Here is a 21,001-nt window from a genome sequence, read left to right on the forward strand (position 1 = left end):
ACCGGCGCTGTTTCGGGATTGGGCATGAGGAAGACGTCGTTGCCAGCTGTGTTTGTCAGAGCTGGGGCAGGGTGGGGTGTTCCTGGAGGCTGGTACTGGGACTATACCACGTGTAGCTATCACTGAGGGTCTGTTGCAGGCTCTAGAAGATATTAAGGCATAACGCCATCGCAGATCGAGATGTGATTTAACACCGACCTTCCTGTCTGTCCTTGCAGCAATCTGCCGAAGTGGGTGCAGCACACAGCGTGGATACTGCAACCGACCGGGTGAGTGCAAGTAAGTTACTGGTGGGCAGGAGGCGTGAGCTGGCGGTGTCAGCCGCGTCCGTGCTTGGCGTTCTTCCACGTGGTTCTCAGGACAACTAACTGTATTTTTCTCTCTCACTCTCTCTTGAGGTGCCATTATGGATGGCAGGGAGATTCATGTACTGAGTGCATGCAGCACCCGGGCTGTCTACACGGGACCTGCGAACAACCCTTCCAGTGCAACTGCAGAGAGGGCTGGGGCGGCCTCTTCTGTAACCAGGGTGAGTGAAGCCCCCACCTCCATTTCAGCAGCCCGGCAACCTCCAGTCCAGCTCGAGGCCCATCTAAATCTTGGTTATATGAACCCTTCTGCCTCAGTCCCAACCAGCAAGCACCTTGCACTAATCCCAATCCATTCACATGAACTGCCCCCAGATTCCTCATACTCACCCGCACACTGGGGCAATTTACAATGGCCAGTAAACCTGCCAACCCACGTGTCTTCATGATGTGGCATGGAAAAGGAGTGCCCGGGAGAAACCCAGGCAGGAACATGCAGACTCCGCACCAGAAGTCCGGATTCTGGCACTGTGACCCATTTTCCCGCGGGATCAATAAAGTGAGGCAGAGACACTGTGTGATGTTGATTAAATTGAGCCAGGTTAGATTGTAGAGCCTCGTCCTATAAACATCCTCCCAGAGTGACTGAAACAACCATTCTGATATTGAACAAATGCTGGTTACTTGGCTTTACTAGTGAATGAACGAGGAGCAGATGTCAAATCCAGCCAGAGGTACTGAGTGACCCATTGAATGTGGAGAAAGGCATAAGGGGCTACTCTCATCTCACCACCACCGTTCCGAAGGGGCAAGAAAGAACATCATCCCAATCCTGCTGCATTTTCCCGTAGTCCCACCTCGCTTCCTTTGGGATATTTGAAATGCAAGGGGCGAACAGTGAGGAAGCCGTTGCCAGTGTTGGCTTGTATTGCTTGTGAATTGTGACTGATGTTGCTCCTCTTCCCTTTCTGTGCGGGTAACAGATCTCAACTACTGCACCCACAACAAGCCCTGCCTGAACAACGCCACCTGCACCAACACAGGGCAAGGCAGTTTTACCTGCAGCTGCCAGCCTGGCTTCACCGGTGTCCACTGCCAGTCTCCCGTGCCCCAGTGTGGCAGCAGCCCTTGCAGGAACGGAGGGACCTGCACGGTAAGGGACATCGCACGCCCCAGCTTTGCTCACTTCAATCAGCTCGCTAGCCCAGCCATTCTCCAGCACGACAGGCTAGTGCGGAAAGATCTGTCCAACCTTGGGGAAGATACTGTCCCACAGCAAGGGTGGATTCACACACAATAGGGTTGGGGAGAGAATGATGACTTTGGAGAGAGACACTGTCCCACAACTGCTGGAGGAGCCCTCAGCCAGTCACAAGCATCCTCTACGGAGGCTGATGTTTCTGGCTGAATGTTGTCCGGTCTAGGTGAAGGGTCTCAACTCAAGATGTTTGTCCTCATTTCGCCCCACAGATGCTGCCAGACCTTGGGAGTTCTCCCAGCAGGTTTGCTTTTTGCTCCAGATTCCAGTATCTGCAGTCTCCTGTGCCTCTCGATCCAGAGAACTGGCGTGATTCCCTCGTGGAAGCACAGTCCCAAGGAGAGGGTGAATTCACACAGGGCAAGGATGATCCCACCAGGGAGTTAGGAGAGAGGGAATATTCCTTCATCGGGAGGGGGGTACAAAATGAAGAGAAGCTCTTCATAAAGAGGCAAGGCCAGAGTTTGGGCTTAATCAGTATGGATAAAGAATACCCCCATTTTAATCAGTACACACAGGCTCTGGGGAGAGGAAATGGTGGAGCTCTTTCATCAACCAGACTATGTGATTGATCTGCTCAGGCCATTTGCAGTTCCCGACAGCTGTGTTTTCCAGGGGAGTTCATCATGTAGGCTGGGCTACTGCCTCTTCTCTTGGCTCTGTCCCCCTGCCCTGCCTCTCTCTGCTTTGCCAGCTTACCTGAGAGTGTTTGCTGTAGGTGATATCATCGAGAGTCAGTGAGCTGCGCTGGTTGTTCTAACACTGTGGCCCTGTTGTTGCAGGAGTCGGAGGAAGCGTACCACTGCTCTTGCCTACCTGGCTACGATGGGCAGCAGTGTGAGAACCGAGCCCTGACCTGTGCAGACTTCCCCTGCTTCAACGGTGGCTCCTGCTATCAGACGTCACAGGGAGTCTCTTACATCTGCAGCTGCAGACCAGGCTTTTCTGGCACCAACTGTGAGCAGAAGGTGGATCGATGCTCGAGGAGCCCCTGTGCAAACGGTAACGTAGTACTGTGTTTCTCCTTGTAACTGTATCCTCAACAGGGAACTGTTGTGACACGTGGTCGACGAGATCATTGTGTCATTAGTATGTCCACGCTTCGCTAATCTGTGATAAATCCCATTCCCCACTCATCATGCACTGATGCAGCCAGTCAGGATGCTCTCAATTGTTCCCCTGTAGAAAGTTCTTAGGAATTGGGGGCCCGTAGCAAACTTCCTCAACCATCTGAGGTGAGAGAGACACTGTTGTGCCTTTTTCACCACACAGCTGGTGTGTACAGACCACCTGAGGCCCTCGGTGATGTGGATGCTGCAGAACTATCATCTGCACTATCTTCCTGTTCTGACCTTCCCAGCCTATGGCATTGGGAGTAATCTGGAGATTATCTCCTTGGAGATCCTGCTCTTCAGCCTCCTGCCTAACTCCCTGAACTCACTGCGCAGGACCTCTACCCCTCTCCTGCCTACGTCACTGACACCAATACGTACCTCTACCCCTCTCCTGCCTACGTCACTGGCACCAATATGTACCTCTACCCCTCTCCTGCCTACGTCACTGGCACCAATACGTACCTCTACCCCTCTCCTGCCAACGTCACTGGCACCAATACGTACCTCTACCCCTCTCCTGCCTATGTCACTGACACCAATACGTACCTCTACCCCTCTCCTGCCTACGTCACTGACACCAATACGTACCTCTACCCCTCTCCTGCCTACGTCACTGGCACCAATATGTACCTCTACCCCTCTCCTGCCTACGTCACTGGCACCAATATGTACCTCTACCCCTCTCCTGCCTACGTCACTGGCACCAATATGTACCACGACCTCTGGCTACAAAAGAAAGTTTTCTTTCTTTTGCCTCTCTCTTCTTAAGAGTGGAGTGACATTTGCAATTTTCCAGTCTTCTGGAACCATTCCAGAATCTAGTGATTCCTGAAAGATCAGGTATGAGACTGTGGCTGTAGGGGATTGTAAGTTGTAAGTTTTGAAGGTTTGTCTCCACCACAAAGGTTCAACTTTAGGTGTAGTCACAAAGCGTGGTAGGCTGTGTAGAGTAACACATTAGGATAATTCGGATCCTAAAGGCAACTAAGGTTGGGGGGGGAGCGGTGGAATAGAAATGTCCCTGCTGCAGAAAGGGACAAATCTGGGATATAACGCCGTGGTTGCTGTGGATAGAGATTTTAATCCCACCCCCCCCCCCCCCACCCCAAGTTCTGAGCATATGTTTTCATTTTGCAGTGAAGTGGTGGACAGAGGAAGCAAGTGCTGGCACTATCTCAGCCTCATTCAGAGGCCATCACTCTCACCTGCCCAACAGCTGCGTTTCTGCTTCCCAGTGACTGAGATTCCCCGGCAGGCAGGCAGACAGTCAGCCGTCATGGGGACGATACTCCGAAACAACTACAGGGGGCTGATCCCAAGTGAAGGATCATCTCAAGAGTTTGCACCAAATTTGGAATCCTGCCCTTAAACCACCCCCCTCCACCACCCACATGTAGAGTCAGAGAATATAAGTAAAGGCCATTCAGCCTTCTGAGTCTGCCTCACCTTACTCTGCGATGCTGCCTCATCCTTCATTTCAATACTGTTCCTTGCTTTCTCCTCCACACCCTTTGATGCCACTTGAATCTAGAAAAAAAGTGTTCAGTGACTTGCCCTCCAGAGTAAAGAATTCCCTCAGTGTAAAAATCTCTTCATGTCTGTTGTAAATGTCCTATCCCCTATAAGCACACCACCCCACCCCCTCCAAACCAGGAAAATCATCACCCTCACATCTAACCTGTTTTGCCTCCTCAGAATTTTTCATATTTCACTGAAATTTACCCTCAGACCAGGGCTTCCCAACCTGGGGTCCACACGCCCCTTGTTTCATGGTATGAAAAAGGTTGGGATCCCCTGCTCCACTCTCTAGTTAATCAGATGTTTCCCTGTATGGCAGTCTTCCCACCTCCCCTGCCTGTTTGGTGAACCCAGCTCCAGTTGAGGTTTTGGAAATTACGGACCACTTGACCGTGGTCAGAGGTCACTGGTATCTACTGTCACTGTGAGGTGAATTGGAAGGATGGATAGCGGAGGAGTGCAGGAGGAAAGGGGGGAGGGGAGAGAGTTTGAGCAGGTGGGGGTTTGCAGGGAGCCGTGAAGGTGGAGGGGTTGGGGTAGGTTGGCATGACAGGACTGGTGAAAGGGGAGGTTGAGCTCTGCTGCTGCCTGATCCACACCTTCTCTTGCAGGAGGCCAGTGCCTGGGTCTGGGACTGACCCGGATGTGCCGCTGCTCCCCAGGATTCGCTGGCCAGAGCTGTGAGATCAGTGTCAACGACTGCGCCCGGAACCCATGCCTTCACGGCGCCAGCTGCCTGGATCAGGTGAACGGCTACCACTGCCTGTGCACCGCCGGCTACACAGGCCAGAACTGCGGCCGGCGGCTGCCCAGCGACTGCGACTCAGCGCCCTGCCAGCACGGTGGCACCTGCCACGCTGGGCTGTCCAGTCGTGGCCCCGTCTGTCAGTGTCCCTATGACTTTGTGGGCCGGTGGTGTGAGATTTCTGTCCGGGAGCCCAGCCCCTCGCAGAAGCACCAGCAGCTGCCCAGCCCCGTGCACTGGCAGCTGGTATCCCTGGGCTGTGGCCTGGCTGCATTCGTCCTCTTGCTGCTCGCCGTGGTGCTGGCCGTCCGACATTTACGATCCTCGGACGGGCACCAGCCCCAGCCCCGGCTCGCCAACGCCATGAACAACCGCACGGACCCACAGAGGGACAACTTGATCGCAGCATCGCAGCTGAAGCTGGCCGGCCTGGAGGTGAACTGTGGGCCCGAGTGGGGCCGCTCGCATTGCAAACTGACCAACTGCGCCGCTGAGCTGGGCCGCAAGGGGGAGACGTCACCTGAGCTGAAGGGCTACAGGAGCGAGGGGAGCCAGCTGGAGGAAAGCTTGCCCCTGACTGGGCCCCGGTAGGTCTGGGGGCAGGTATTTCCCCCGTCGGAGTATGGAATGGGGGATCTAGATTCCCACCTCCTGACCTGTGTCCTGACCTCCATCTTGTTCAACCTCTCCCTCCATACCTTTCCCCTCTCCTCTCCCTCCCTACCCTCACCTCGACACCACCTCACTCCTTTGCTCTCAGTTCTTTCCTCTTTGACAGACACTTTACCTTTCATACTCCACCCCCTACCCACCGTCCACTTTCCCCAGCTTCCCATTCCACTCCTCTCTCTTGCTGTCCTTGTGTTCTCCCCCTCCTGTACACCTTCCTCCATCCCTATCTGACCCACCACATTGCATCCAGCCAGTGTCACGTCACTACACGGTAGAAGCAGCTGTACTGAGGGATAGGCTATGGCAGGATGATGCCCATGAGTGGACTGACTGAGCAACATGGAGGGAGTTCTCTCCAATGGGAGGGTCAGAGCTGTGGATGGGTGGGACTGAAGGATTTCTGCACTTTTGGGGAGGACATTCTGTGGTAGGGTGATTAACAGAATGAGTACTGAGGAACCGTAGTGCTGTGGGAGGGATATTGCTGAGGGAACTTCACACAGTTGGGAGACGCTGAAGGAAATCTGCATCGTCAGGTAGGCAGTACAGCGTCACTGGAGTTTACTGCCATGTGTGAAGGTACACTGTCACTGGGGAGCACTGTATTGTGTGAAGGTACACTGTCACTGGGGAGCACTGTATTGTGTGAAGGTACACTGACACTGGGGAGCATTGTATTGTGTGAAGGTACACTGTCACTGGGGAGCACTGTATTGTGTGAAGGTACAGTGACACTGGGGAGCACTGTATTGTGTGAAGGTACACTGTCACTGGGGAGCACTGTATTGTGTGATGGTACACTGTCACTGGGAGCACTGTACAGTGTGAGGGTACAGTGTCACTGGGAAGTACTGTACTGTGTGAGGGTACAGCATCACTGGGGAGTACTGTACTGTATTGTGAGGGTACAGCGTCACTAGGGAGTACTGTACTGTGTGAGGGTACAGCATCACTGGGGAGTACTGTACAGTGTGATGGTACAGTGTAACTGAGAGCACTGTATTTTGTGAAGGTACAGTATCACTGGGGAGTACTGTATTGTGTGAGGGTACACTGTCACTGGGGAGCACTGTATTTTGTGAAGGTACAGTATCACTGGGAGTACTGTATTGTGAGAGGGCACAGCATCACCGGGAGCACTGTATTTTGTGAGGGTACCGCAGCACTGGGAGCACTGTATTTTGTGAGGGTACAGCATCACTGGGGGCACTGTACTGTGTGGCAGTGTGAGGGTACATCGTCACGGGAGTACTGTATTGTGTGAGGGTACAGCATCACTAGGGAGTACTTATTGTGTGAGGGTACAGTGTCACTGGGGAGTACTGTATTGTGTGAGGGTACAGTGTCACTCGAGAGTACTGTACTGTGTGAAGATACAGCATCACTGGGGAGTACTTATTGTGTGAGGGTACAGAGTCACTGGGGAGTACTGTATTGTGTGAGGGTACAGTGTTACTGGGGAGTACTGTATTGTGTGAGGGTACAGCATCACTGGGGTGTAATGCATTGTGTGAGGGTACAGCATCACTGGGGAGTACTGTATTGTGTGAGAGAACAGTGTCACTGCGGAGTACTGTATTGTGTGAGGGTACAGTGTCACTGCGGAGTACTGTATTGTGTCAGGTACAGTCACTGGGGAGTACTGTACTGTATTGTGAGGGTACAGCGTCACTGGGGAGTACTGTATTGTGTGAGGGTACAGTGTCACTGGGGAGTACTGTACTGTGTGGAGGTACAGCATCACTGCGGAGTACTGTACAGTGTGATGGTACAGTGTCACTGGGGAGTACTGTATTGTGTGAAGGTACAGTGCCACTGGGGAGTACTTATTGTGTGAAGGTACAGTGTCACTGGGGAATACTGTACTGTATTGTGAGGGTACAGCATCACTGGGGAGTACTGTATTGTGTGAGGGTACAGTGTCACTCTGGAGTGCTGTATTGTGTGAGGGTACAGCATCACTGGGGAGTACTGTACAGTGTGATGGTACAGTGTCACTGGGTAGTACTGTATTGTGTCAGGGTACAGTCACTGGGGAGTACTGTACTGTATTGTGAGGGTACAGCGTCACTGGGGAGTACTGTATTGTGTGAGGGTACAGTGTCACTGGGGAGTACTGTACTGTGTGGAGGTACAGCATCACTGCGGAGTACTGTACAGTGTGATGGTACAGCGTCACTGGGGAGTACTGTATTGTGTGAGGGTACAGCATCACTGGGGAGTACTGTACTGTGTAAGGGTACAGCATCACTGGGGTGTAATGCATTGTGTGAGGGTACAGCATCACTGGGGAGTACTGTATTGTGTGAGGGTACAGTGTCACTGGGGAGTACTTATTGTGTGAAGGTACAGTGTCACTGGGAAGGACTGTACTGTATTGTGAGGGTACAGCATCACTTGGGAGTACTGTATTGTGTGAGGGTACAGTGTCACTGGGGAGTACTGTACTGTGTGAGGATACAGCATCACTGGGGAGTACTGTACAGTGTGATGGTACAGTGTCACTGGGGAGTACTGCATTGTGTGAAGGTACAGTGTCACTGGGTAGTACTGTATCGTGGGAGGGTACAGTGTCACTGGGGACTACTGTACTGTGTGAGGGTACAGCATCATTGGAGTGTAATGCATTGTGTGAGGGTACAGCATCACTGGGGAGTACTGTATTGTGTGAGGGTACAGTGTCACTCGGGAGTACTGTACTGTGTGAAGGTACAGCATCAATAGGGAGTACTTATTGTGTGAGGGTACAGCATCACTGGGGTGTAATGCATTGTGTGAGGGTACAGCATCACTGTGGAGTACTGTATTGTATCAGGGTACAGTCACTGGGGAGTACTGTACTGTATTGTGAGGGTACAGCGTCACTGGGGAGTACTGTATTGTGTGAGGGTACAGTGTCACTGGGGAGTACTGTACTGTGTGGAGGTACAGCATCACTGCGGAGTACTGTACAGTGTGATGGTACAGTGTCACTGGGGAGTACTGTATTGTGTGAAGGTACAGTGTCACTGGGGAGTACTTATTGTGTGAAGGTACAGTGTCACTGGGGAATACTGTACTGTATTGTGAGGGTACAGCATCACTGGGGAGTACTGTATTGTGTGAGGGTACAGTGTCACTCTGGAGTGCTGTATTGTGTGAGGGTACAGAGTCATTGGGAGTACTGTATTGTGTGAGGGTACAGCATCACTGGGGAGTACTGTACAGTGTGATGGTACAGTGTCACTGGGTAGTACTGTACTGTGTGAGGGTACAGCATCACTGGGGAGTACTGTATTTTGGGAGGGTACAGTGTCACTGGGGTGTAATGCATTGTGTGAGGGTACAGCATCACTGGGGAGTACTGTATTTTGTGAGGGTACAGTGTAACTGGGGAGTACTGTATTGCGTGAGGGTACAGTGTCACTGGGGAATACTGTACTGTATTCTGAGGGTACAGTGTCACTGGGGAGTACTGTATTGTGTCAGGGTACAGTGTCTGGGGAGTACTGTACTGTATTGTGAGGGTACAGCGTAACTGGGAAGTACTGTATTGAGTGAGGGAACAGTGTCACTTGGGAGTACTGTACTGTGTGAGGGTACAGCATCACTGGAGTGTAATGCATTGTGTGAGGGTACAGCATCACTGGGGAGTACTGTATTGTGTGAGGGTACAGTGTCACTCGGGAGTACTGTACTGTGTGAAGGTACAGCATCACTAGGGAGTACTTATTGTGTGAGGGTACAGCATCACTGGGGTGTAATGCATTGTGTGAGGGTACAGCATCACTGCGGAGTACTGTATTGTATCAGGGTACAGTCACTGGGGAGTACTGTACTGTATTGTGAGGGTACAGCGTCACTGGGGAGTACTGTATTGTGTGAGGGTACAGTGTCACTGGGGAGTACTGTACTGTGTGGAGGTACAGCATCACTGTGGAGTACTGTACAGTGTGATGGTACAGTGTCACTGGGGAGTACTGTATTGTGTGAAGGTACAGTGTCACTGGGGAGTACTTATTGTGTGAAGGTACAGTGTCACTGGGGAATACTGTACTGTATTGTGAGGGTACAGCATCACTGGGGAGTACTGTATTGTGTGAGGGTACAGTGTCACTCTGGAGTGCTGTATTGTGTGAGGGTACAGAGTCATTGGGAGTACTGTATTGTGTGAGGGTACAGCATCACTGGGGAGTACTGTACAGTGTGATGGTACAGTGTCACTGGGTAGTACTGTACTGTGTGAGGGTACAGCATCACTGGGGAGTACTGTATTGTGGGAGGGTACAGTGTCACTGGGGTGTAATGCATTGTGTGAGGGTACAGCATCACTGGGGAGTACTGTATTTTGTGAGGGTACAGTGTAACTGGGGAGTACTGTATTGTGTGAGGGTACAGTGTCACTGGGGAATACTGTACTGTATTCTGAGGGTACAGCGTCACTGGGGAGTACTGTATTGTGTCAGGGTACAGTGTCTGGGGAGTACTGTACTGTATTGTGAGGGTACAGCGTAACTGGGAAGTACTGTATTGAGTGAGGGAACAGTGTCACTTGGGAGTACTGTACTGTGTGAAGGTACAGCATCACTAGGGAGTACTTATTGTGTGAGGGTACAGTGTCACTGGGGAGTACTGTATTGTGTGAGGGTACAGTGTCACTCGAGAGTACTGTACTGTGTGAAGATACAGCATCACTGGGGAGTACTTATTGTGTGAGGGTACAGAGTCACTGGGGAGTACTGTATTGTGTGAGGGTACAGTGTTACTGGGGAGTACTGTATTGTGTGAGGGTACAGCATCACTGGGGAGTACTGTACTGTGTAAGGGTACAGCATCACTGGGGTGTAATGCATTGTGTGAGGGTACAGCATCACTGGGGAGTACTGTATTGTGTGAGGGTACAGTGTCACTGGGGAGTACTTATTGTGTGAAGGTACAGTGTCACTGGGAAGGACTGTACTGTATTGTGAGGGTACAGCGTCAGTGGGGAGTACTTATTGTGTGAAGGTACAGTGTCACTGGGGAATACTGTACTGTATTGTGAGGGTACAGCATCACTGGGGGCACTGTACTGTGTGGCAGTGTGAGGGTACATCGTCACGGGAGTACTGTATTGTGTGAGGGTACAGCATCACTGGGAGCACTATATTTTGTGAAGGTACAGTGTCACTGGGGAGTACTGTATTGTGTGAGGGTACAGTGTCACTGGGGAGTACTGTATTGTGTGAAGGAGCAGCATCACTCTGGAGTACTGTACAGTGTGATGGTACAGTGTCACTGAGAGCACTGTATTTTGTGAAGGTACAGTATCACTGGGGAGTACTGTATTGTGTCAGGGTACAGTGACACTGGGAGTACTGTATTGTGAGAGGGCACAGCATCACCGGGAGCACTGTATTTTGTGAGGGTACAGCATCACTGGGAGCACTGTATTTTGTGAGACTACAACATCACTGGGGGCACTGTACTGTGTGGCAGTGTGAGGGTACATCGTCACGGGAGTACTGTACTGTGTGAAGGTACAGCATCACTAGGGAGTACTTATTGTGTGAGGGTACAGTGTCACTGGGGAGTACTGTATTGTGTGAGGGTACAGTGTCACTCGAGAGTACTGTACTGTGTGAAGATACAGCATCACTGGGGAGTACTTATTGTGTGAGGGTACAGAGTCACTGGGGAGTACTGTATTGTGTGAGGGTACAGTGTTACTGGGGAGTACTGTATTGTGTAAGGGTACAGCATCACTGGGGAGTACTGTACTGTGTAAGGGTACAGCATCACTGGGGTGTAATTCATTGTGTGAGGGTACAGCATCACTGGGGAGTACTGTATTGTGTGAGAGAACAGTGTCACTGCAGAGTACTGTATTGTGTGAGGGTACAGTGTCACTGCGGAGTACTGTATTGTGTCAGGGTACAGTCACTGGGGAGTACTGTACTGTATTCTGAGGGTACAGCGTCACTGGGGAGTACTGTATTGTGTGAGGGCACAGTGTCACTGGGGAGTACTGTACTGTGTGGAGGTACAGCATCACTGCGGAGTACTGTACAGTGTGATGGTACAGTGTCACTGGGGAGTACTGTATTGTGTGAAGGTACAGTGTCTCTGGGGAATACTGTACTGTATTGTGAGAGTACAGCATCACTGGGGAGTACTGTATTGTGTGAGGGTACAGTGTCACTCTGGAGTGCTGTATTGTGTGAGGGTACAGAGTCATTGGGAGTACTGTATTGTGTGAGGGTACAGCATCACTGGGGAGTACTGTACAGTGTGATGGTACAGTGTCACTGGGTAGTACTGTACTGTGTGAGGGTACAGCATCACTGGGGAGTACTGTATTGTGGGAGGGTACAGTGTCACTGGGGACTACTGTACTGTGTGAGGGTACAGCATCACTGGGGTGTAATGCATTGTGTGAGGGTACAGCATCACTGGGGAGTACTGTATTTTGTGAGGGTACAGTGTAACTGGGGAGAACTGTCTTGTGTGAGGGTACAGTGTCACTGGGGAATACTGTACTGTATTCTGAGGGTACAGCGTCACTGGGGAGTACTGTATTGTGTCAGGGTACAGTGTCTGGGAGTACTGTACGGTATTGTGAGGGTACAGCGTAACTGGGAAGTACTGTATTGAGTGAGGGAACAGTGTCACTTGGGAGTACTGTACTGTGTGAAGGTACAGCATCACTAGGGAGTACTTATTTTGTGAGGGTACAGTGTCACTGGGGAGTACTGTATTGTGTGAGGGTACAGTGTCACTGGGGAGTACTGTATTGTGTGAGGGTACAGTGTCACTCGAGAGTACTGTACTGTGTGAAGATACAGCATCACTGGGGAGTACTTATTGTGTGAGGGTACAGAGTCACTGGGGAGTACTGTATTGTGTGAGGGTACAGTGTTACTGGGGAGTACTGTATTGTGTGAAGGTACAGCATCACTACGGAGTATTGTACTGTGTGAGGGTACAGTGTTACTGGAGAGTACTGTATTGTGTGAGGGTACAGCATCACTGGGGTGTAATGCATTGTGTGAGGGTACAGCATCACTGGGGAGTACTGTATTGTGTGAGGGTACAGTGTCACTGGGGAGTACTTATTGTGTGAAGGTACAGTGTCACTGGGAAGGACTGTACTGTATTGTGAGGGTACAGCGTCAGTGGGGAGTACCGTATTGTGTGAGGGTACAGTGTCACTGGGGAGTACTGTACTGTGTGAGGGTACAGCATCACTGGGGAGTACTGTACAGTGTGATGGTACAGTGTCACTGGGGAGTACTGTATTGTGTGAAGGTACAGTGTCACTGGGTAGTACTGTTTCGTGGGAGGGTACAGTGTCACTCTGGAGTGCTGTATTGTGTGAGGGTACAGAGTCACTGGGAAGTACTGTATTGTGTGAGGGTACAGTGTCAATGGGGAGAACTGTACTGTGTGAGGATACAGCATCACTGGGGAGTACTGTATTGTGTGAGGGTACAGCATCACTGGGGAGTACGGTACTGTGTGAGGGTACAGCATCACTGGGGTGTAATGCATTGTGTGAGGGTACAGCATCACTGGGAAGTACTGTATTGTGTGAGAGAACAGTGTCACTGGGGAGTACTGTATGGTGTGAGTTTACAGTGTCATTGGGGAATACTGTACTGTATTGTGAGGGTACAGCATCACTGGGGAGTACTGTATTAAGTGAGGGTACAGTGTCACTGGGAGATACTGTACTGTATTGTGAGGGTACAGCATCACTGGGGAGTACTGTATTGTGTGAGGGTACAGTGTCACTGGGGAGTACTGTATTGTGTGAGGGTACAGTGTCACTCTGGAGTGCTGTATTGTGTGAGGGTACAGAGTCACTGTGGAGTACTGTATTGTGTGAGGGTACAGTGTCAATGGGGAGAACTGTACTGTGTGAGGATACAGCATCACTGGGGAGTACAGTATTGTGTGAGGGTACAGCATCACGGGGGAGTACGGTACTGTGTGAGGGTACAGCATCACTGGGGTGTAATGCATTGTGTGAGGGTACAGCATCACTGGGGAGTACTGTATTGTGTGAGAGAACAGTGTCACTGGGGAGTACTGTATGGTGTGAGGTTACAGTGTCATTGGGGAATACTGTACTGTATTGTGAGGGTACAGCATCACTGGGGAGTACTGTATTGAGTGAGGGTACAGTGTCACTGGGAAGTACTGTACTGTATTGTGAGGGTACAGTGTCACTGGGGAGTACTGTATTGTGTGAGGGTACAGTGTCACTGGGGAGTACTGTACTGTGTGAGGGTACAGCATCACTGGGGTGTAATGCATTGTGTGAGGGTACAGCATCACTGGTGAGTACTGTATTTTGTGAGGGTACAGTGTAACTGGGGAGTACTGTATTGTGTGAGGGTACAGTGTCACTGGGGAATACTGTACTGTATTCTGAGGGTACAGTGTCACTGGGGAGTACTGTATTGTGTGAGGGTACAGTGTTACTAGGGACTACTGTACTGTGTGATGGTACAGTATCACTGGGGAATACTGTACTGTGTGAGGGTACAGCATCACTGGGGAGTATTGTACTGTTTGAGGGTACAGTGTCACTGGTGAGTACTGTATTGTGTGAGGGTACAGTGTCACTGGGGAGTACTGTATTCTGTGAAGGTACAGCATCACTGGGGAGAATTGTACTGTGTAAGGGTACAGTGTCACTGGGGAGTACTGTATTGTATGAGGGTACAGTGTCACTCGGGAGTACTGTACTGTCTGAAGGTATAGCATCACAGGGGAGTACTGTATTTTGTGAAGGTACAGCATCACTGGGGAGTATTGTATTGTGGGAGGGTACAGTGTCACTGGGGACTACTGTACTGTGTGAGGGTACAGCATCACTGGGGTGTAATGCATTGTGTGAGGGTACAGCTTCACTGGGGAGTACTGTATTTTGTGAGGGTACAGTGTAACTGGGGAGTACTGTATTGTGTGAGGGTACAGTGACACTAAGGTGTACTGTACTGTATTGTGAGGGTAAAGCGTAACTCGGGAGTACTGTACTGTGTGAAGATACAGCATCACTAGGGAGTACTTATTGTGTGAGGGTACAGTGTCACTGGGGAATACTGTACTGTATTCTGAGGGTACAGCGTCACTGGGGAGTACTGTATTGTGTGAGGGTACAGTGACACTAAGGAGTACTGTACTGTATTGTGAGGGTAAAGCGTAACTCGGGAGTACTGTACTGTGTGAAGGTACAGCATCACTAGGGAGTACTTATTGTGTGAGGGTACAGTGTCACTGGGGAGTACTGTATTGTGTGAGGTACAGTGTCACTCGAGAGTACTGTACTGTGTGAAGGTACAGCATCACTGGGGAGTACTTATTGTGTGAGGGTACAGAGTCACTGGGGAGTACGGTATTGTGTGCGGGTACAGTGTTACTGAGGAGTACTGTATTGTGTGCGGGTACAGCATCATTGGGGAGTACTGTACTGTGTGAGGGTACAGCATCATTGGGGAGTACTGTATTGTGTGAGTGAACAGTGTCACTGGGGAGTACTGTATGGTGTGAGGTTACAGTGTCATTGGGGAATACTGTACTGTATTGTGAGGGTACAGCATCACTGGGGAGTACTGTATTGAGTGAGGGTACAGTGTCACTGGGAAGGACTGTACTGTATTGTGTGAGGGTACAGAGTCACTGGGGAGTACTGTATTGTGTGCGGGTACAGCATCATTGGGGAGTACTGTACTGTGTGAGGGTACAGCATCAATGGGGTGTAATGCATTGTGTGAGGGTACAGCATCACTGGGGAGTACTGTATTGTGTGAGGGTACAGTGTCACTGGGGAGTTCTGTACTGTGTGAGGGTACAGTGTCACTGGGGAATACTGTACAGTGTCACTGGGGAGTACTGTATAGTGTGAGGGTACAGCACCACTGGGGTGTAATGCATTGTGTGAGGGTACAGCATCACTGGGCAGTACTGTATTGTGTGAGTGAACAGTGTCACTGGGGAGTACTGTATGGTGTGAGGTTACAGTGTCATTGGGGAATACTGTACTGTATTGTGAGGGTACAGCATCACTGGGGAGTACTGTATTGAGTGAGGGAACAGTGTCACTGGGGAATACTGTACTGTGTGAGGGTACAGTGACACTGGGGAGTACTTATTGTGTAAGGGTACATTGTCACTGGGGAGTACTGTACTGTGTGAAGGTACAGCATCACTGGGGAGTACTGTATTGTGTGAGGGTACAGTGTCACTGGGGAGTACTTATTGTGTGAGGGTACAGTGTCACTGGGGAATACTCTACTGTATTGTGAGGGTACAGCATCACTGGGGACTACTGTATTGTGTGAGGGTACAGTGTCACAGGGGAGAACTGTACTGTGTGAGGATGCAGCATCACTGGTGAGTACTGTATTGTGTGAGGGTGCAGTGTTACTTGGGAGTACTGTATTGTGTGTGGGTACAGCATCATTGGGGAGTACTGTACTGTGTGAGGGTACAGCATCAATGGGGTGTAATGCATTGTGTGAGGGTACAGCATCACTGGGGAGTACTGTATTGTGTGAGTGAACAGTGTCACTGGGGAGTACTGTATTGTGTGAGGGTACAGTGACACTAAGGAGTACTGTACTGTATTGTGAGGGTACAGCGTAACTGGGGAGTACTGTATTGAGTGAGCGTACAGTGTCACTCAAGAGTACTGTACTGTGTGAAGGTACAGCATCACTGGGGAGTACTTATTGTGTGAGGGTACAGTGTCCCTGGGGAGTACTGTATTGTGTGAGGGTACAGTGTCACTGGGGAGTACTGTATTGTGTGAGGGTACAGCATCACTGGGGAATACTCTATTGTGTGAGGGTACTGTGTCATTGGGGAGTACTGAATTCTGTGAGGGAACAGTGTCACTGGGGAGTAATGCATTGTTTGAGGGTACAGCATCACTGGGGACTACTGCATTGTGTGAGGGTACAGTGTCACTGGGGAGTACTGTATTGTGTGAGTGAACAGTGTCACTGGGGAGTACTGTATTGTGTGAGGGTACAGTGACACTAAGGAGTACTGTACTGTATTGTGAGGGTACAGCATCACTGGGGAGTACTGTATTGTGTGAGGGTACAGTGTCACTGGGGAGTTCTGTACTGTGTGAGGGTACAGTGTCACTGGGGAATACTGTACAGTGTCACTGGGGAGTACTGTATAGTGTGAGGGTACAGCACCACTGGGGTGTAATGCATTGTGTGAGGGTACAGCATCACTGGGCAGTACTGTATTGTGTGAGTGAACAGTGTCACTGGGGAGTACTGTATGGTGTGAGGTTACAGTGTCATTGGGGAATACTGTACTGTATTGTGAGGGTACAGCATCACTGGGGAGTACTGTATTGAGTGAGGGAACAGTGTCACTGGGAAGGACTGTACAGTTTTGTGAGGGTACAGTGTCACTGGGGAGTACTGTATTATGTGAGGGTACAGCATCAATGGGGTGTAATGCATTGTGTGAGGGTACAGCATCACTGGGCAGTACTGTATTGTGTGAGTGAACAGTGTCACTGGGGAGTACTGTATGGTGTGAGGTTACAGTGTCATTGGGGAATACTGTACTGTATTGTGAGGGTACAGCATCACTGGGGAGTACTGTATTGAGTGAGGGAACAGTGTCACTGGGGAATACTGTACTGTGTGAGGGTACAGTGACACTGGGGAGTACTTATTGTGTAAGGGTACATTGTCACTGGGGAGTACTGTACTGTGTGAAGGTACAGCATCACTGGGGAGTACTGTATTGTGTGAGGGTACAGTGTCACTGGGGAGTACTTATTGTGTGAGGGTACAGTGTCACTGGGGAATACTCTACTGTATTGTGAGGGTACAGCATCACTGGGGACTACTGTATTGTGTGAGGGTACAGTGTCACAGGGGAGAACTGTACTGTGTGAGGATGCAGCATCACTGGTGAGTACTGTATTGTGTGAGGGTGCAGTGTTACTTGGGAGTACTGTATTGTGTGTGGGTACAGCATCATTGGGGAGTACTGTACTGTGTGAGGGTACAGCATCAATGGGGTGTAATGCATTGTGTGAGGGTACAGCATCACTGGGGAGTACTGTATTGTGTGAGTGAACAGTGTCACTGGGGAGTACTGTATTGTGTGAGGGTACAGTGACACTAAGGAGTACTGTACTGTATTGTGAGGGTACAGCGTAACTGGGGAGTACTGTATTGAGTGAGCGTACAGTGTCACTCAAGAGTACTGTACTGTGTGAAGGTACAGCATCACTGGGGAGTACTTATTGTGTGAGGGTACAGTGTCCCTGGGGAGTACTGTATTGTGTGAGGGTACAGTGTCACTGGGGAGTACTGTATTGTGTGAGGGTACAGCATCACTGGGGAATACTCTATTGTGTGAGGGTACTGTGTCATTGGGGAGTACTGAATTCTGTGAGGGAACAGTGTCACTGGGGAGTAATGCATTGTTTGAGGGTACAGCATCACTGGGGAGTACTGTATTGTGTGAGGGTACAGCATCACTGGGGTGTAATGCATTGTGTGAGGGTACAGCATCACTGGGGAGTACTGTATTGTGTGAGTGAACAGTGTCACTGGGGAATACTGTACTGTGTGAGGGTACAGTGACACTGGGGAGTACTTATTGTGTGAGTGAACAGTGTCACTGGGGAGTACTGTATTGTGTGAGGGTACTGTGTCATTGGGGAGTACTGTATTGTGTGAGGGTACAGCATCACTGGGGAATACTCTATTGTGTGAGGGTACTGTGTCATTGGGGAGTACTGAATTCTGTGAGGGAACAGTGTCACTGGGGAGTAATGTATTGTGTGAGGGTACAGCATCACTGGGTGTAATGCATTGTTTGAGGGTACAGCATCACTGGGTGTAATGCATTGTTTGAGGGTACAGCATCACTGGGGAGTACTGTATTGTGTGAGGGTACAGCATCACTGGGTTGTAATGCATTGTTTGAGGGTACAGCATCACTGGGGACTACTGCATTGTGTGAGGGTACAGTGTCACTGGGGAGTACTGTATTGTGTGAGTGAACAGTGTCACTGGGGAGTACTGTATTGTGTGAGGGTACTGTGTCATTGGGGAGTACTGAATTCTGTGAGGGAACAGTGTCACTGGGGAGTAATGCATTGTTTGAGGGTACAGCATCACTGGGGAGTACTGTATTGTGTGAGGGTACAGCATCACTGGGGTGTAATGCATTGTGTGAGGGTACAGCATCACTGGGGAGTACTGTATTGTGTGAGTGAACAGTGTCACTGGGGAGTTCTGTATGGTGTGAGGTTACAGTGTCATTGGGGAATACTGTACTGTATTGTGAGGGTACAGCATCACTGGGGTGTACTGTATTGTGAGGGTACAGTGTCACTGGGAAGGACTGTACTGTATTGTGTGAGGGTACAGTGTCACTGGGGAGTTCTGTACTGTGTGAGGGTACAGCCTCACTGTGGAGTACTGTACAGTGTGATGGTACAGTGTAACTGGGGAGTACTGTATTGTGTGAAGGTACAGTGTCACTGGGGAGTCCTGTACTGTGTGAGGGTACAGCATCACTGGGGAGTACTGTATTGTGGGAGGGTACAGTGTCACTGGGGACTACTGTACTGTGTGAGGGTACAGCAACACAGGGGTGTAATGCATTGTGTGAGGGTACAGCATCACTGGGGAGTACTGTATTTTGTGAGGGTACAGTGTAACTGGGGAGTACTGTATTGTGTGAGTGTACAGTGTCACTGTGGAATACTGTACTGTATTCTGAGGGTACAGCGTCACTGGGGAGTACTGTATTGTGTGAGGGTACAGTGACACTAAGGAGTACTGTACTGTATTGTGAGGGTAAAGCGTAACTGGGGAGTACTGTATTGAGTGAGAGTACAGTGTCACTCGGGAGTACTGTACTGTGTGAAGGTACAGCATCACTAGGGAGTACTTATTGTGTGAGGGTACAGTGTCACTGGGGAGTACTGTATTGTGTGAGGTACAGTGTCACTCGAGAGTACTGTACTGTGTGAAGGTACAGCATCACTGGCGAGTACTTATTGTGTGAGGGTACAGAGTCACTGGGGAGTACTGTATTGTATGAGGGTACAGCATCACTGGGGAGTATGGTATTGTGTGAGGGTACAGTTTCCCTGGGGAGTACTGTATTGTGTGAGGGTACTGTGTCACTGGGGAGTACTGTATTGTGTGAGGGTACAGCATCACTGGGGAATACTCTATTGTGTGAGGGTACTGTGTCATTGGGGAGTACTGAATTCTGTGAGGGTACAGCATCACTGGGTGTAATGCATTGTTTGAGGGTACAGCATCACTGGGGAGTACTGTATTGTGTGAGGGTACAGCATCACTGGGTTGTAATGCATTGTTTGAGGGTACAGCATCACTGGGGACTACTGTATTGTGTGAGGGTACAGTATCACTGGGGAGTACTGTATTGTGTGAGGGTACAGTGTCACTGGGGAGAACTGTACTGTGTGAGGATGCAGCATCACTGGCGAGTACTGTATTGTGTGAGGGTACAGTGTTACTGGGGAGTACTGTATTGTGTGTGGGTACAGCATCATTAGGGAGTACTGTACTGTGTGAGGGTACAGCATCAATGGGGTGTAATGCATTGTGTGAGGGTACAGCATCACTGGGGAGTACTGTATTGTGTGAGTGAACAGTGTCACTGGGGAGTACTGTATGGTGTGAGGTTACAGTGTCATTGGGGAATACTGTACTGTATTGTGAGGGTACAGCATCACTGGGGAGTACTGTATTGAGTGAGGGTACAGTGTCACTGGGAAGGACTGTACTGTATTGTGTGAGGGTACAGTGTCACTGGGGAGTTCTGTACTGTGTGAGGGTACAGTGTCACTGGGGAGTACTGTATTGTGTGAAGGTACAGCATCAATGGGGAGTATTGTACTGTGTGATGGTACAGTGTCACTGGGGAGTACTGTATTGTGTGAGGGTACAGTGTCACTCGGGAGTACTGTACTGTGTGAAGGTATAGCATCACTGGGGAGTACTGTATTTTGTGAAGGTACAGCATCACTGGGGAGTACTGTATTGTGTGAGTGTACAGCATCACTGGGAGCACTATATTTTGTGAAGGTACAGTGTCACTGGGGAGTACTGTATTGTGTGAGGGTACAGCATCACTGGGGAGTACTGTATTTTGTGATGGTACAGTATCACTGGGGAGTACTGTATTGTATGAGGGTGCAGTGTCACTGGGGAGTACTGTATTGTGTGAGGGTACAGTTTTACTGGGGAGTACTGTATTGTGTGAAGGTACAGCATCACTACGGAGTATTGTACTGTGTGAGGGTACAGTGTTACTGGAGAGTACTGTATTGTGTGAGGGTACAATGTCACTGGGGAGTACTGTACTGTGTGAGGGTACAGCATCACTGGGGAGT

General features: G+C 50.2%; 1 protein-coding gene across 3 annotated transcripts in view; it reads left to right on the forward strand.

Annotated features, from left to right (window-relative positions):
- Positions 1 to 21,001, forward strand: part of LOC132382535 (delta-like protein 4) — a 43,101-nt gene that overhangs the window by 5,587 nt on the left and 16,513 nt on the right. For all 3 annotated transcript variants that reach the window (XM_059952833.1, XM_059952850.1, XM_059952842.1), the window contains 5 exons: positions 219 to 279; positions 399 to 529; positions 1,292 to 1,461; positions 2,349 to 2,568; positions 4,811 to 5,531. In XM_059952833.1, the coding sequence (XP_059808816.1) occupies positions 219 to 279; positions 399 to 529; positions 1,292 to 1,461; positions 2,349 to 2,568; positions 4,811 to 5,531 (1,303 nt within the window). The remainder of the gene's footprint in view (positions 1 to 218; positions 280 to 398; positions 530 to 1,291; positions 1,462 to 2,348; positions 2,569 to 4,810; positions 5,532 to 21,001) is intronic.

The sequence above is a fragment of the Hypanus sabinus genome, chromosome 2 (genome assembly GCF_030144855.1).
Source record: "Hypanus sabinus isolate sHypSab1 chromosome 2, sHypSab1.hap1, whole genome shotgun sequence".
Classification (NCBI taxonomy): Eukaryota; Metazoa; Chordata; class Chondrichthyes; order Myliobatiformes; family Dasyatidae; genus Hypanus; species Hypanus sabinus.